At 40.5% G+C, this 18007-nt stretch overlaps 1 protein-coding gene across 1 annotated transcript; it reads left to right on the top strand.

Annotated features, from left to right (window-relative positions):
- The first annotated feature begins 1359 nt into the window (after positions 1-1359).
- Positions 1360-18006, top strand: HEXB (hexosaminidase subunit beta). Its single transcript, XM_041486056.1, has 14 exons — positions 1360-1699; positions 1792-1946; positions 5255-5320; positions 6090-6136; positions 6342-6452; positions 9021-9122; positions 10651-10780; positions 11464-11644; positions 12654-12740; positions 13280-13352; positions 14004-14178; positions 14984-15074; positions 15273-15377; positions 17823-18006. The coding sequence occupies exons 1-14, from the start codon at positions 1407-1409 to the stop codon at positions 17884-17886; spliced, it is 1680 nt and encodes a 559-aa protein (XP_041341990.1). The 5' UTR covers positions 1360-1406; the 3' UTR covers positions 17887-18006.
- Position 18007: the final 1 nt, after the last annotated feature.

Genomic DNA, 18007 nt, shown 5'->3' with positions numbered 1-18007 from the left:
TCTTCTGACATGCAGGAGCAGGAGGGTAGGCTTGCAGGTGTCATGTCCTGTTGTGCCTCTTTGAAATCACCAAATAAATAATTCCTTTTACTCATAGCATTACAAATAACATTCTGCTATGGATAGCCTGCATCAAACACTTTCCACTAAGCCTTTCCACTCTACTTGCATGGTTGGGGCAGCAAATGGCAAAACTACCATGTTTTGTGATCCATCCCCTTGAGGCTGGCTGACCAGCTCCTCAGTTATTCTTCAATAGCAGACTGCAAGTGTCAGCTCATTGCTGTGGGTTTAACTGGTGCCTCAGCCAAAGCAACAAGGATGGCACTTCAGTTCAATTAGAAGTGGCGTGAAGCCTGAATTCCTCCCCACTGTGACTTCAAGTCTTGAAATGTTTGATTTGCCTTCCTCACAAACACTTCAGAACAACTTCCCCAAGTTTGCACTGAGATTGGTCAAAACACTGGGTTTGTTTGTTTAAAAGCTAAAACACTTCACAGCAACTCAATCTCTTGCTTGTTCACCATATATCTTGTAATACATTCTGTAGAAAGCCTGTGAAAAAGTAGTTTCTACTGAGACTGAAATTGTTTTGTAGCAGTACAAGAGATGCAGAATCTTTGCTTTGTAAAAGTGTGGCCTGCATCACACCCTTTTCATACAGAAATTAAGCTGACCCTGCCACACTCTCTTATTCTGCAGAGCAGTGCCATGTGCAGGACATCATGGTGCTGGCTGATGGAAAGTCATGGAATATGCTGAGCTGGAAGGGACCCATCAGGATCATTGAAGTCCAACTCATAGCTCTGAACAGGATAGTCCCATGAATCACACCATGTGCCTGAAAGCATTGTTCAAATGCCTCTTGAACTCTGTCAGGCTGGTGCTGTGACCACTTCCCTGGGGAGCCTGTTCCAGTGCCCAGCCACCCCTGTGCAAAGAACCTTTTCCTGATAATAACGTGAACGTCTTGTAAGTCAGCTGCATACTGTTACCTCAAATCCTGTCACCTGCCCCCCTGTTTCCCCTCACGAGGGTGCTGAAAACCACAATGAGGTCTCCCCTCAGTCTCCCACAGATTGAACTGACCAAGTGACCTCAGCCGGTCTTCATACATCTTCTCACCCAGACCCTTCACCATCCTCGTGGCTCTCCTTTGGACGCTAATAGTTAATGTTTTTTTTATGTGAGAAAACCCCTCAGAGGAGCATGAACTACGTACTTGCTCCAGCAAAGTACCCCTGGGGCCCCTTCCGGGGCCGCACTCCCGCCTGGAGGCCGCCGGGCGGGCGGTGCCGCGGGCGGGCACTGGGACTCCCGAGCCCGCCCCGACCGTCCCGTGGCGCCGGAGGCGGAGTCTGGCTGCCCTGCCAGTGGAACAGGCGGGCTGAGGCAGCTGCCCCAGTATGGGCAGAGCCATGGGGCTGGCTGGGCTCCTGCTGGGGCTCGTCGTAGTCCCCGCCGTGCTGGTGAGCACCAACCTCCGCCACGGCACTCCGCGGACCGAGGCCGAGCCGGAGCCGTCCGGCTGGGAGCTGGCGGCAGACGCCGTCCCCGAGGACTCGCTGTGGCCGCTGCCGCAGTGGGTCCGCACGTATCCTCGCCAGCTGCAGCTAGCGCCCAGCCGCTTCCAGCTGGTGCATGGCGCCGGCTCCTCGGCGGGGCCGGGCTGCGGGCTGCTGCAGGACGCCTTCCGCAGGTGAGCGGCGGTGGGGCCGAGGTGCTGCAGCGGCGGCCCGGGACGGGAGCAGCCGCCTCAGGGCCCCGCCGGCTTCTCTAATTCCCCGGCAGGTACTATGAGTACATGTTCGGGCATTCCCGGCGGCGGACGTGGGGCAGGCCGCTGGCTGCCCGAGCGGAGCCCGAGCTGTTCCAGCTGCAGGTGGTGATCGAGGCGGGGGACCCTGGCTGTGACAGGCACCCGCACCTCGCCTCCAGCGAGGCCTGTGAGTACCCGCTCGCCGCTCTCCGCGCCCCTCCTTCCCCGGCTTAGGCAGCACCGTTACGCGCCTGGTTTCCTATCACGTGCCCGGTGTAGAAGTCAGCAGATTTTGGGGTGGTTTCTTTAAGGAACTGGAGAGCACGGGCTCTCGGAAACCACGAAAACATTTCACAACAGTGGCGACCAGAAGATAGTGCTTGCTCTTGATACTATGATAAATCTCAGCTCACAGTGAATCATGAAGCTTATCACGTGTCGCCTATGATTTTTGCAGTTGAGCTGTCATGCAGCTCACTTACCTGCTACTATCTTTTCTAGCAGCTGGCATTAGGAATCAGAGATACCATAGTGTGCAGTAGCCAGTTATCTTTGCCCAGAGATCTGTGCATAGTCAGGAGATGATCCCTTTCAGTACAGGGTATTTATTGAGTGAAGGCTGTTGCTGCTTACCATCTCCTAAGAAGTGACTGCATTTAAATTGAAGCTACTTACACTGAGATATGTACATGGTATTTCCTGTTTTTCCAGGAAAACCAGGAAGTGTTCGTTGATCTTGTTATTCATCTTGCAGTCCTATAAATCTACTTCCTTTCTATCTGTAGATACAAGAAAGGATTTAAAAACATGATGTTTGTATTGGACTTATTTTTCTATGCTTTTTTAGTTCTGTGACTAAAGTCCAGAGTGGAGAAGTACTCCTAAGTATTAAAGTACTAATTGCCAGAGAATTTCCTTAACAGAAATAAGACTGTGCAATAATATTTCTGTCTGGGCAGGCTAACACAAAAATCCACATATTCAGTTAGTGTAGACCTGTTCTGAGATAATCTTCTGTTGTTTAGTTTCCAGGATACAGATACCTAGAAAAAAGATCCTTTTAATCTCGAGTCATACATCTGCAGCAGGATTAATTCCACCTGACTTGTGACAGAATGTACTGATATTAAATTTACTCAGTCCTTTTGGGACTTACAGCCATTTGGTTTTTATGCATAAGCTTATAAGCCATTTCAATGGAAATGAAATATTGCAGCAAAAATGCTAATGCTCTTGACATTGTTCTGCCAGTCAGGTTATTGTGTTGCTTTATTATTATTTGAACTTTGAGCTTATTTGTGAACTTAAGATTTTAATCAAAGCTGGTTCTTGTTTTATGTCATGGAATCTTTCAGACCATGTGATTTTTAGGTTGCATTCTTTAGAGCAGGCAGTTTTTCCCTTCTGCTTTAAGAAATAAGTTTTCTGTTACAAATAACATGTTTTCTTCATATAATAAGCTGAGCATTCCAGGCTTCAACAAGTTTTAATTTTCTGGTTTTTAATGAGCTATGTTTTTAAGGGTTCAGATTCTGAAAAATGCTGTTATGGGTGACTTGCTGTTTGGGTGGTCTGGCTTGTTAATAAAGATAGTATGGACCAGTCAGTGACTGTCCTGTGGCAAGAGTATTGGATATGTAATCAAAGTACAGGTTATCTGCCCTCCTGCCTGCTGACTTCTTACCTGTTTTTGTAAAGTGTTTAAGCAGCTTATTATAAAACTGTCCAAGTTCATTTAAGGTATCAGAAAAAAAAAATCTAAAACCCAAATAAACTTTCTGCTGTGTTGGAAATAAATCTTTGACAGTTTATCACGTTTTCCTTACAGTTTACCTGCGGAGATTGCAGTAGCCTTCTAAATTTTTTTTCTTACTCCAAACACCCAGTATGTGTAATCAGTTCTTAGGTTAACATGGACGCTTGCGGTACTTTCTTCATGTCACTAAATGGCTTTTCTCTGGTAGTTTAGATAAATGTTTGAACTGTGTAAATTGTAGCCAACCATTCTTTCATACTGACACGTATCACGTAAGTCATTGTACAGTAATTCAACCTTTTGGTTTTTTTCCCTGCTTTTTCAGATGTGCAATTATAGCTTTGATGTTTGAAAAATAATATAAATCTACAGTTGTTGTATATTTTTATGCATATATATGTATGTGATTTTAAAAAAATACTTAAAATATATTTGTTTGTTCTCTAAAATTTACTGAATCACCTTAAATTCAAAATTATTTTAGCTTTTTTTTTCACTACTACTATACTGTACTCCAGTACTCAAGGGATGATTGTTACGGATTCCTTCAGGTACCATTCTTCATTTTACTTACCATCCTTCATCTTACTGCCCCCATAGTGGTGCTCAGATCAGGAGGGTGACCTGGCATCCTGTAGGTGCATCAGGCCCAGCACGGCCAGCCAGGCAGGGGAGGGATTGTCCTGCTCTGCTCTGCACTGGAGCAGCCTCACCTCGGTGCTGGGGGCAGCTCTGGGTGCCACAGTGTAAGTGAGATACAAAACTATTGGAGAGTGTCCAAAGGAGCGCCACAAAGAATGTGAGTGGCCTTGAGAGGAATCCCTTTGAGGAGCAGCTGAGGTCACTTGATCTGTTCAGCCTGGAGGAGACTGAGGGACCACTCACTGAGGTCCTCACAAGGGGAGGTTGAGGGGCAGGTCCTGACCTCTTCACTCTCATGACCAGTGACAGGACTTGAGGTAACAGCACAAAGCTGAGTAGAGGAGGTTTAGGCTGGATATCAGGAAAAAGTTTCTTCACCTTAGCTGTGGCTGGACACTGGAACAGGCTCCCTAGGGAAGTGATCACAGCACCAAGCCTGAGAGATTTTAGGAGGCATTTGAGCAATGCATTTAGGCACATGTTGTGGTTCCTGAGGGTGTCCTGTGCACAGCCAGAAGTTGGACTTGATGATCCTTATGTATCCCTTCCAACTCAGCGTATTCTGTGAATCTGTATTTTGATTAGTAATTTTTTTTTAATAAGACCTTAATAGTAAGCACCTGACAATATTATATGACAACTTACATCTTTAAAAAAAAATAAATGTAACCATAACCGTAAACATATAAAAGGAAGGTAAAAGGAGAAGTAAACTTTTCATAATCATGAAAAGTTTGGCTTAGCCACCCAACCTTTATCACATATGTCTTAAATGCAAAAATATAGTGTGTTACGTTTTGAGTCAGTTGGGTTAAACTTTGCTGGAATTTTGGCTCATGTACAATATTTTAGCATTGCCCTTACTAAGCACCTTACTTCTTTTATCTTCTTTCTGATGAGCTGTTGACTCTCCAGACAGTTGTTTGCTTTATATAGGAAAACAAGATCGAAAATAATTACATACTATCACCATTAAAAGCAGGATTGGTTGGAATTTAATGCTCAAAAGGAGATGTGACACTTGAAGAATACCTTTTGGCATGTTCTTGCAATTCATACTTTTTTAAAGAGTAAGCATTTTCTTTTTTTTTCTTTAGACCATTTAACTATAACTGAACCTTTGGCTGTACTGAAAGCTTCTGAGGTATGGGGTGCTTTAAGAGGTAAGCTGATGCTTTTCACATTGAGCCATTTTTTTAAGGCTTATACAAACTTCATGGCAGACGAAGAACCAGCTAACCACAGAGCCTTGCCCTCATTCTGTACTTCATTGGAAGTAAGCTTAGTCGGGCCATAAGGATACACAGATCAGTTAGATCCTTGGTCCAGATGCTCAGCATCTCAGATCCAGTGGCACACCCTGAGTACATGCTTGCTATGCCTGAAATAAGCCAGGCCAAGCAAAAAGCTTTCTAAACTGCAGTGTGAACAGATTATTTTCTGACTGCACCTAGGAAGTGGACATGCTGAACGCATCACAAAGAATAATAATCCTGATGTTTCAGTCTGCTGTTCTTACTGAATGTTAAGTTTATATGTTAGTTACCTATAAATCAACAGATTTTTCATGCTGAATTAGAAACTTCGCAGTTCCAGAAATTACAGGAATAGATGTACAACAAGACCAGAGATTCCCACGTTACTCTCAGTGACTTTCTTACTGTTTGGGGATTAATTTGCTACAGCCGAGCAGTAGCACAGGTATTCAGTATCTGTGCATAATAGAGAATTTGGATGGTTCTCTCCAGAATTTTTTAAATGGTGATGTTTGAGCAATTAAGGGAACTGTGCTAATGAGAAAGAATGCTTTATAGCTGAATTTCTTTCTAGCTACACAAATGTCTGTAAATAGTTGTGGTGCTGTTCATAACTAAAATTTTAAGGGCAAGTACTGGGCTGTAATTGAGATCCCTTTCTTGGATATTTTTCCAGGTTTGGAAACCTTCAGCCAGTTGGTTCATGAAGATGACTATGGAAGTGTAAGTATGGCTGTTAGTTAAATCCACTGTATTGGTAACTGGGTGCTTCTCTAGACAGGGCAGATCTACCAGTTTCATTCAGCAACATTTCAGTTTGTTACATATTTCCAAGAATAATTTTCTGAAAAAGAAAAAGTACTTCCTGTTTAAAATTATGAATATGAAATTAATATGAAATTCTGATTTTTAAATTTTGTTCTCATAGTTTCTTGTCAATGAATCTGAAATCAGTGACTTCCCAAGATTTGCTCATAGAGGAGTCTTATTAGATACTTCAAGGCATTATTTACCATTGAAATCTATTCTTACAAACCTGGTAAGTAGGCAGTTTAATATCATTAATAATGAAGGCTTTTTGTTGTGTTTTGGCTCCTGAAGCAGGTAGCAACTGGAGATGGTATGAAAGAAGAACCCGTCTCCTCTGTCTGACTTTAAAAGGTCGGAGTGAGCTTTGCTAAGCAAAGGTCTGAACGTAGACTGGAGAGGAGTCAAGTGGGCAGACACAGTGATTATTGAATCTCCAAAGGGGAGTGGTGTTTGTGGTACCTTGGTTTCTCTGTATTTTCTGATGCCTAAATCAGCTCATGCATTATTTCTTGGAAGCATGTTTTGAGACATCTGACTGTCGTCAAGCAATACAAGGGATACCTTGCAAATTCTAGCTTCAGTGCTAGTGATTTCAGGAGAACTCCAGTCTTTTGGAGCAGACTTTGGTAGTCCAGCAGCAGGCTTAGGTAGTTCTTCGTTAGGCTGCTAAGTGCAAGCCAGTAATTAAGTATTACAGAGCAAGGGAGGAAATTCAAAATGTTAATGGGAAGCTACTGAATAATAAGCCCAGACTAACCAATAAAAGCAAACAAAACTTCCTCCAAAAAGTGTAAGCAGGCACATTAAGTATTAATGTGCTCCAGCCCTGATGGAAAGGTGATGTATTTGTATAAGCTTAGCAGCCAAAGATGGGGTTTTTACTGTTTTGCACCCCCCCCTTTTTTTTTTTTTTTTGTTTGTTTGTTTGTTTTGTTGAAGTCCTTGTAGAAGGGATTATTTAGTTTGTTGAAGTGGAGGAACAGGCAGTTTCCCATCTTGTCTCTGTCTTGCTTCTCCAAGGTGAAATAATACCCGAAATTGCCCCTCCTTATTGTGGAACTTTGAAAAATAGGTATAGGATAGGTAGAAAGAGTGCAGATAAACAGTCTTTAATTTCTGAGGTCATCCTTGAACTGTGCTCAGAACTTGTCCTTTAGGTATTTACCACTTGTTTTGGCATTCAAGGTCAATGCTTGTTCAGCAAGTAATGCTTGTGTAGTGTTACATTTGCGACAGAGGGTGCTTCAAAGCCTCATATGACTCAACTTGTGTCAATATTTTTTGTCTTGTCTAAAAGAGATGTCCAAAGCGACTTGCATTTCTAACTATCTTTGTGTTTCTGTAACTGCTGCTATTCTGCATTCTTTCCTTAAATTGCATGTCTGTCTCTAATACATTATCATGTAGAGCTACATTTCATGATGTCTGCTGGTTTAAGAATAAGTGTGCTTTTTTTCCCACCTCTGTGCCTTCTTGAATCCCAACTAATAAAAAGCAACTGTAATCTCTTCTCTGACGTGTGGCGATTAGATACTTAGGGCAGCAGTTCAGGTAGATTTATCCTGGAAATACAGCACAGTTTGTGTTCAACTACTGTGCTGTATTTCCAGGAACAGCATTGTTCTTGAGGAAGGAGTAGGTGAATTGAAGGTCCAGAGATGTAATTTCCTATGTTGAAGGATGGCATTAGTTAGAAGTGCATGAAGACATGGCAGTTAAAACTTCTGCAGTGTAATGAAACAGATGAAATAAATCTAGGAAATGGACAAGATATAAACCTTCCTTTGTATTTGGTGGGAGTTCCTGAAGAGATTTTATCACCTCTTTAAATAAACCTAGGTGAAAAGATAATGGGAGGAATGGGTGGGAAAAACAATTGTATTGTGGCAAGGGATTGGGAGCAGCTGTGTTGCTGTCAGTCATAAATGATGTAAACACTTACTTGGTCTGCTCACAGCACACCCTTCTAGCGACTAACGAACCAGCATAACTCAAGGTATGTGTGCAACTGTCCTACTGGAGTCAAAATTCTAAAATAAGTGTGTTAATATTGATCTTGCTCATCTTCAAGATGAAAAAAAGGGAAGTACTGACACTGTTATCAATGAAAACATAAAAGAAACTGTCTTTTGCAGGGAAAACAGTTTATCTTGCATGCATTTGAAATGGATTCTGCAGAAGTCACTAGTGAGGAGGGATGTACTATGTAGTAGGAAACTCTCATGCTGTTCTGTTTTCAAGTCCAAGGTATTTAGTTATAAAAGTGTAGGCTTTTCTGTAAGCTGGAAATAGTTGGTGGTGCATAGAGAATTACCCACAGAACCATCTGTGTTGGAAGGGACCCAGAAGGATCATCAAGCCCAACTTTTAAATTAATGGTCCATATGGGGGGTCAAGCCTGCAACGTTGGTGTTAGTAGCACTTGAGCTAATCTCAGGGTATGTGTTGTGAAGTGGAAGAAATTAATAAGTGTTCATAGCAGTTCATATTACACAGGCTGGTAGAGTGGGGGTCAAATGAAGAGTTTGTTAACAGCAGTGGTGAAAATAGATTGCAGAGGCGTGGAGCAGTAGGTGTGTGTGCTTCTAGGATTTAGTGAAAGATAGAATGCTTTTTTGGTTTGTTGCGGGGGGTTGGTGGGTTTTGGCTGGTTTTTTGAGTGGTTTGGTTGAAGTTTTTTTCTTTTTTAGTTGTTGCTCTAGGCATCTGGGATATGCTGGGACAAGACCACTTTTTTGCACAGATTTTCTATGAGAATGAAGTGTTTAACTAGACTTTATTGCATTCTTTGTTACAGGATGCCATGGCTTTTAATAAGTTCAATGTTCTCCACTGGCATATAGTAGATGATCAGTCCTTCCCTTACCAGAGCATTTATTTCCCTGAATTGAGTGATAAGGTGAGTGAATATCATTGGAACAGGGTAGAAGGGCAGAAATCTGGCACATATTTAATGAAAATAACATGCAGAGTTAACCAATAGTTGAGGACTTTTGGCTGATTGTGAAAACAGTACCATGGGACCAGTAATCAGCAAGTCCATATTTAGGATCCTGCGTGAGTTCCTATGCGGACCATTTTTACGTCTTCTTTTGGATACATCATGGTAAATGATCACCTTTACTCTTCAGTGCAACCTTTCTGAATGATCCTCAGTGTTTACAGGCCTTCAAACACTAATGGTATGCAGATAAGTAGTGAACACTGCTTGGGTTTCTGTTGATGGGTTTCTTTAACTGGTTGACTTCTGCCACTCAAACAAATGTAAGAGATTTTCCTGCCAGCTTTTAGCACCTCTGCAATAGTAATATTATCCTTACAAAACACACCATGTCTGTAAGAGATCCAAAAGTGCAAGGTTGTTTACTGAAGCAAATACAGTGGAATGTGTCTCTTTATTTCAGACACATAGTAGGCTTTGTTACATTAGTGAAAGCCACCATGAGGTTCTTGCTCAGTACAGTAGGAGCCAAATCAAATGTAGTAAAGAATAGTTAAGTAGACTAAGCCTAAGTAAAAGATTTGTGATTCTGTTTTAAAATGCTTGCTAGAATCTGATCCTCATGAAAATTCTGTTGGCAGTGCTAGAGCAGATGCTGTGAAGAATTTTATAATTCAAAAATTGTAGATGTTACATGGTGTAGTCAGATTATTTTTTGTGGTAAAAGCAAACTAATAGAGTTCTGTCATATATCCCACTGACAGCTAGAGAGAGGGAGATTGTCTTTGACTCAACAAACTTCTCTTTGAAAGGCTTCTTGTCTGCTGTTTCCTTTTTTGAGTAACTTAGCTGTGGAATCAATTTTAGGATAAGCAGAAGCTTAAGGTGCTATTTATCATGAAGAACATCTTTGGCAAGCATCTGTTTCACCAAACTGTAGTAACCTGGGTCATTGTCGCATTTGTTGGCTGTGTGGGAGTGGAATTACACTCAAATTTAGTGTCACAAAAGAAGCACGTCCTGATGCTAGCTAAATTAGTCACGCACAAAACGGAGAAGCAGAGATGCTGGAAGTTCTTTCTGACTTGGCAGAATTTTTCCATTAGTCTTGTATGTTATGTAGTAAGGGCCCTATATTTCAGAGCTAATGGGCAAAAATAACTTGCCTCTGTACAGAAGAATTGAAAACGATATCTTTAAAAATTCTGAAGGAAAAGAAACTAGCTTTTCTGTGTTCTTCAGTAACTGCAAGCTAAGGCAAAAGGAAGGTCTCCTTAAGGCGATCACTCTCAGTGTTGTGAGTTTGTTGTTTTGGTGGGGTTTTTTTCTTCTCCACAAGTTAAGTGAAAAGTTATGTCTGTGCAGTTGCTAAACCACAGCCAACTTGTAAAACTGCCCTCCAGTCTACTGGAGTTTAAAATACTTCCATCCAAATTTTGTGATCTGCTGGTATAACGTGTTGTCTCTAAATGTGAATATTTTACAGGGGGCATACTCCTCTAATCTCATCTATACTCCTGCTGATGTCCGTCTGGTGATTGAGTATGCCCGGTTAAGAGGCATCAGAGTTATCCCAGAGTTTGATACACCAGGACACACGCAGTCTTGGGGAAAAGGTATGCTCAAGAAAGTATTAATTGTTAAGAAACTGTGGTAAGTAGTAGCAAACAAATTAATTTTTTAAGAACTAACCAATAAAGTACTTTGGAAGGCCCTTGATAAGAGGTAAAGAAAAGGCATTAAGTGATGCCATGACCATTACAGGTTACAGGAAATAAAATGAATGAAGAAACATGTTCTGTTGACATGTTCTATGCTAGGTATTTGTGCAAGGGTACAGATACATTATGCTTTAGACATCGTTCTGCCTTGAGCTATGTACCTCACACTGACTTAGGTGTTAAAAACCCAGAGTAATAAAAAGAGAAAATAACTGTCTGAAGCATACTCATTATGTTTGCCTTTCTTCTAACTGGCTTCCTTCTGATACTCATTAAAGCTGCTTCTTTTGTTCAAGTAGTTATCCAATTGCTGTTTTCCAGGTATTGTGACATGTTACATATGTTAGATTGTATTAAATCATAGATGTGAAAGTCAGAGTCCTGATAGCCAGTTAAGAGTTCTTCTACCTTTTACAAGTTATCTTATTTCATCCTGCCTCTATTTGATTATATTTAAAATAGGTGAGCAGTTAGGTCATGAATATTTACCTTTTTAATATGGCTAACTGCTTCTTCCTGCTAGCAAAGTTAGCATAGCAACATGAAACTGAGTATCATCTATTAATTGTTTTTATTAGGTCAAAAAGATCTTCTCACTCCTTGTTACAATGGAGGACAGCCAACTGGGTCTTTTGGACCTGTAAATCCTGTTTGGAATACAACTTACGACTTCATGACTAAGTTCTTTAAGGAGATCAGCAGTGTATTTCCAGACGAATTCATTCATTTGGGAGGAGATGAAGTGGACTTCAGTTGTTGGTATGATGATAATTCCAGGAACAAATACCTAGTGCCTCCTAAAACTGTCCACCTGCATCAGTTATGGAACTCAGCTGTATAAGATAGTTTTCACTGCATAACCAGAAGATCTCCACTCCTACCTCTGTAACAACTTACAGGCAGATAATTTGTGATCCTCAAAAAGCAACTGATGTGCAGAATTTTGCTTTGACTTGTAGTTTCATAAATGTTCAGGTAGTCTAAATTATTTCTTTATGAAAATTACCCTGGCAGGACAGAGGACTATTATGTTAGAAAAGTACTAGATAAGAAAATTAACATTTAAATGGTTTGTGTTAAAGTAGATGTTTACAGCCCACCAGAAAATAGGGTAACAGTAAGAATTACCAAACAGATTCATATGTGTTTGTATTAGAAGTACAGCATGTATTAATAGTGCTCTTAATTCTGTTGTGGATGTTAAATATTTTGGAGTCTTTCTTCTGAAGAGACTAACTAATAATAGAGGATTTGGAGCATTCTGATGAGTATTCAAATTGATCTTGTTAGTATTTCTACATTCTCTTTAAAGATCAAATCCAAACACTCAGGACATTATTTAATTTTCATAGAGGGGAGAACTTCTGGCAAATGCTGTAGCACAGATATGTTGGTTTGCTTTTTGTGGTAGAAACACAAAATTGTTGAGTTCTCAGACTGCTGATAACCTTGGCACAAAGTGGCTGAGATGATAGGAACCCCAAATCTCTTAGGAGGCAGCCTGCCAGAGACTGCTTCAGAACAGGGACTCCATCAGATTTACCAGAGATTAGGTCTGTTGGCTTTATTTCAAATCGGGATGAAACTCTTTCAAAATATCTAAGTCATGTTAACCTGCTGCTTCTGCTCTGCAAAGTGTTCCAGGCTGTGGCATGCTAAGGTATCAGTTAGTGTGCTGTGCATAGGTAGAAATGATTGGGAAATCATTACGTTTAAAACGTGACAAGAATAATATTTTTTTAAACTTCTTCTCTTGTTATTATTTAAGGAAATCTAACCCTGAGGTGAAAGAGTTCATGAAGAAGCAAGGTTTTGGCACTGACTATGCTAAACTGGAATCTTACTATGTTCAGAAGTATGTTGATTTTTTAATTCTTGCTCAGTTTTTCACAGCCATTTTTTGAGGGTGGCATTGAGGTGCTGACATGGAAGCTGACTTAGTATATACATTATTTTGAAAAATTGCCATATATTTGGAACTATCCACTTTATTTTAAAATACCAGGTCTGAAGTCCATGGCTTTAAAATGTTGGACACAGCATGGATATGTAAGCTAATTTTACACACACTGTGAATGTATTGGGTATCTTAAACTAATATCCGCAGTAGTGTCAGCACAAGGGTGGGGAGGAAGCTTTTGCAGACATTTCTTTCTCTCCTTAAAAAACACAGACTTAGTCACCCTGTATGAGTTGCTGGGTTGTGTTAATGCATGTGCCCATTGTTCTACACGGTTGAACATGCTCTGCAAGCATGGTTCCGAAACCAGATCAACCTGCTTTTTCTTGGTCCCCTCTGCAGTGGTGAGAAAGGTCTGATATGCCTTGGGGTAGAAAATACTGCTACTTTATCTCATTGAAGTTCACAAACCTGATCTTATTTCTAAATTCTAGCATTTTAGACATTGTTTCCTCCTACAACAAAGGACAAATGGTCTGGCAAGAAGTGTTTGATCACAAAGCGCAAGTAAGATGGGAAAATTAGTAAGGTACTCTTGCATAACACCATAACATTGTGTGAGGCTTCCAGAGCAGACTATTAAGTAAATCTGGCTTTGTCTCTTAAGAGTTAAAGCAAAGTCTGCTGATGTTAGCAAATCTCTCCAGCTGTGGGTAATTTCAATCCCTTGAAATTATTATTTGTTGAATATGTAATAGGTGAAACAGGAACACCAGCATTGAAATGCTTTTTAAAGGTGAACAGAGTTAATATAATAGCTTCAAAACATCAGATTAAAGGGTGGGAAATTTTCTGAGTTTTCTGAGGGGTTTTTGGTCTTACTTAACTATGTGTCTGGTCTAGTAACACCAAATGATCAGCACTTAAGAGCTGATAAGATACGGGGTGCATGTAGGAATCTTCTTAAAGCATTAACTGTCTATAGCATAACCTAGGCCTCACTGTAGCTGAGTGTTTAAAACCAGCAAAAAGCTAATCAGCTTTAGACTGCGGAGGTGGGGAGGGGAGGGATGACAAAAGGTAGTTTCCTAAATGTTCCTATTCAAAACAAAATAGAGTTTTGCAGTTCATTATCCTTTTCCTTGGTAACAGCAATTAGGATTGCCATTAGTAGTTTTGGGTTAAGTTGGTTAGTTTGTTTGTCTTTTCCTCTTTTAGCTGAAACCGGACACCGTAGTTCAAGTGTGGATGGCAAATAACTATGCTCGTGAACTGAGCAGGGTCACAGGAGCTGGGTTCACTGCTGTCTTGTCAGCACCGTGGTACCTAGACTACATTAGTTATGGGCAAGACTGGAAGAAATACTACAGTGTTGAACCACTTAAATTCCCTGGTTTGTTACCTTTTTTATATGTGTGTTCTGTGCATGAAACTCCTTGGTTTGTAGTACATTGTAAATGGAAAGAATAGCGCTGTTTAGAGTGGCCATACCATCGGTGTGATTATAGTATCATCAAAGGAATTATGGTCAGCTAGACCTCTGAAAAACTCTTTAAAAAAAAAAAAGGAACTTTTCACTTCTCACAGGGAAAGGTCTTACCTTCCTCAAGCGTCTGATACTGATGTTTGTGTTAAGATAGAATGCTGGACTAGGTGGGCAGATGCTTTAGGAGCAGAGTTGTGCAAAATGGCTGTTTGTAGAAAGACGCTGAATTTATGTTATCAAGCTTCTTGATTGTTAAACTAGTCTAGAAAAAGACATGTTCTCTACCTGTATCTAAAGTTGATACAAACATCTTGTGCTTTCCATGGGGCTTTCATTTTGTGTGAGGGACCTCTCAGACTCTCAGAGCTCATTAAGAATACCTGACTAAGTAATTTTTTCAAGGAATGTTCTGCATGTGATAGAATGAACAGTTTCCATGAGATTTTAAATCTCAAAGGAATGTCAAAAAGCTGAGGAATCTATTCAGAGCATAAAAGGTAAAATCCTTTCTGACAGAGCAGAGAAATTACTTCTCTGGGCAAATGGCTTGGTGGGTCTCCCATTTAGTAACAAGACTACCAAAATGTAAGTTAATGCTCAGGATAGCTCAGGTATTTTATATGAAAACAACTGAACATCAGTCCTATATAATTGTTGATCTATGCCCATCTTCTGGACAGAGAAGAATGCTGACTTTCTGGTTTGAATTCAGGATCTGACGAACAGAAGAAACTTTTAATAGGTGGAGAAGCTTGCTTGTGGGGGGAGTTCGTGGATGCAACTAACCTGACACCAAGATTATGGTATGGACTGCTTTATGATTAGATTTTTAAAAGCATTAATTATTCCCACAGGACTATGCTATTGTGCTGAACCTAAGCAGCTACGAAAAGTAATGCTTCTGGGTATTGAAGTATTATATTAGACCTGGTATTAAAAAAAAAAAGATCCATTGCTGGTTATAGACCGTACCTACTCTAAAACTTAGTATACCTTTATAGGCCTCGAGCAAGTGCTGTTGGGGAAAGACTCTGGAGCAGCAGCAATGTGACCAACTTGCAGGATGCCTACAAAAGGCTAACTAATCATCGATGCCGTATGCTCCGGTAAGATCTAGTAGCTACAGTGTACCTTGGTTTTCAGTTTTGTAACTAGTGGAATAAAGGTACAGGCATGGACTGCTGGCCTGGAGATGAAAGGAAGAGAGCTAGCAGTTTAACCTGACTGTAAATACAATCCCATTTGATTTTGTATCCACAGAGGAGGAAGACAGATGCATTAAGACAGGAGCTCTGGACAGTTTTGCAACTAAAATTTTCAGAACTCACTTTTTTCAGTGAAATACTAGGACTCTGCAGTGTTTCTCTTTCCTGTAAAGCAAAAATGAACACCATGATTGACTTATTTCAGACAAAAAAAAAAGTCCAAGTTTGACTTCACTTTTGAAGTATACAGTCAGAGAGGTAAATAGTTGAACTACAGCAAGCATGAAACATAACATTTTATTTCTCTACAGAAGTTTATGACAACTCATTGAAAACTTCAACTCTGTGGTAGTAGTTCAAGGCAGATACAAATCAAATTTTGAAAGAACAGGATACAACAGCAGTTATAGTCAGCACTTGAAACTCAAGCTCTCTGCTCATGTTCATGAAGATGTCTTAGCATGATTATCTGTTGGAATCACTTTAGTTTAGAGTATATAGTGTATGTTTAGCTTACTGTCACTCTTTAATCAAGAGTGACTGAAGGACTGAAAAGTTTTGACTTGGCTGAGTTACTTAAAGCTGGCTTCAAATAATCATGTAGGAAAATAGCTGTATGTAAGTTGTGCTATCTCCTTCTGTCATGAGAAAAACATACATTAAGAGTGAGTTGATAAATACATGTTAAAAACAATATTAAAGTGATTTCAAAACATGTCCTGTTACTTAGCAGGGTGGTGCATCTCTTGGTGTGGCTCAGGAAAACACTGCTACAACTGAGCAGTTAAGTGTACAGTGGCTGTAACACTAGGATTAGGGTTTTACAGTGAACTAAGCTATGCTGTTCCTGGACCTTGTTGACTCCACTGCTGCAGCTGCATCTTCTCACTTAACACTGGTACTTGTATTGCTGTACAGGGAGCTGGTCCAGGTAACAGCAGCTGCTCTGGTAATGCTGGCATGAGAGATGCAGAATGCAGGGGCAGACTAAGGACTACTCCCTGTACTTGTTGCACAAATTTAGCAACAGAGAGTAGTCAAAGGACAAACTGTTTTGCTGACTTAGGATGAACAATTCCTGTTAGAAAGTAACTACCTTAATAAAATTATACATTGTTCTGAAAATGACTCTTCTTTATACAGGCTCTGAACGAGAAAAACACTAGAGAAACCATTCCCTTTCCACTGATGAAATGAAAATTCCATGGGGCTGCAGCTGTTGTGTTTCATGTATATGAACTACACAATAGCCTTCCTCAAAGAGTTTAGTATCAGGCTGTTGTAGTCTTAGCATGTACACAAGGACTATGCTCCTGCTAATGTTTTTATTCATTGCATATGCACAGACTGTGGCAGTTGTAGGAGGATGGGCCTTTTCCAAGTGAACAAAAATCTCTGGCTTGCTCTGCAGCTGGTTACCAGGGAGCAAGGGGAGGGGGTAGGTAGCACATTGTAACAGCTAGATCCTGGTCACTGGAAGAACTCTATTGAAGATCGAGGCCACTGCTCTTGAAATAGTACTGTGAATGCAGTAGGTACTATGCAGATCCAAACTCAGCTTCTTCTAGGATACAGCAACCCAGATTGCAGAAAATGGTGATGGGAGGAAGGAAACAAGAAGATGGGCATATATTCCAGAGACCCAGACACCAAGCCTTGTCTTTGCTAAGATAGTATGTCTTGCTTAGGGGCAGCAGTCCTTAAGCTGAGCTATTACTCAGTTTCTTCCACTGCACCACTAAACATTAGTAGCAATAGCAGCTATATTTTAAACATTTGAGAAATAGAATATTGTTTACAACTATTTTAATTCTGAAACATGTCTTTTGTACTATCTTACTGCACTATCATAATCCACAGGAGTTGGTTTGTTTCTAATGTCACATGAGCACAAAATAATTTATGATCGTGTAAGCTGAAAGAAACTGACTCCTTCCCCCAAAATAATGAAAATTATGGAAATAGAGCTGCATATGAAGGAAACAGTGAGGCTGGGAGAGGGAAGAATGTGTAAATGTCAGTTGATTTATATTTGCCTTTCTTAGGACTTCTTTTCAATAAAAGCAATAGATTTTGCGGAACATCAAAAGAACTAACCCCTGAATTTAAGCTTTTCAACGTGTCTGCTAATAGCCTGGTGCCTCTGATTGAAACAGAGGTTCAATCAAAAGTACAATCAAAGTAGAATAGGGCCCTTTTTCACTACCTAAATAGGCCATCTGTTGTTTCTTGGGAGTAGTTTTGTTTATATAGTTATTAAAATAGATTGCCAGTATCTCTCTTCCTGCCTATACAAGCAGCCAGTTGTTTGATTATAGTCATACCCATTCCACTTTATTTTAACAGCCGTGGCATAGCGGCCGAACCAGTGTTTGTTGGATACTGTGCCCATGAAGCAAGAGGGCCATAACTGCTGCAAAGACTTCTTGTCAACAGCCTGAAGTGCCTCGGGGATATGAATACGTACGTGTGGTTTCGTATCTGAATCAAGACTTGAAATTTTCACTTTTAAAATAAAATTATTTGACAGC

This window comes from Pyrgilauda ruficollis, unplaced genomic scaffold, assembly GCF_017590135.1.
Source record: "Pyrgilauda ruficollis isolate IOZ18807 unplaced genomic scaffold, ASM1759013v1 scaffold74, whole genome shotgun sequence".
Lineage (NCBI taxonomy): Eukaryota > Metazoa > Chordata > Aves > Passeriformes > Passeridae > Pyrgilauda > Pyrgilauda ruficollis.
The sequence above is the reverse complement of the archived record's forward strand: the minus strand, read 5'-3'. Positions and strand labels throughout refer to the sequence as shown.

Excerpts from the sequence above, each read along its gene's own strand:
- HEXB (XM_041486056.1), top strand. The coding sequence starts at position 1,407 with ATGGGCAGAGCCATGGGGCTGGCTGGGCTCCTGCTGGGGCTCGTCGTA. Across the intron at positions 1,700-1,791 it reads CTGCAGGACGCCTTCCGCAG|GTACTATGAGTACATGTTCG; the intron begins GTGAGCGGCGGT and ends ATTCCCCGGCAG. Across the intron at positions 5,321-6,089 it reads GGTATGGGGTGCTTTAAGAG|GTTTGGAAACCTTCAGCCAG; the intron begins GTAAGCTGATGC and ends ATATTTTTCCAG.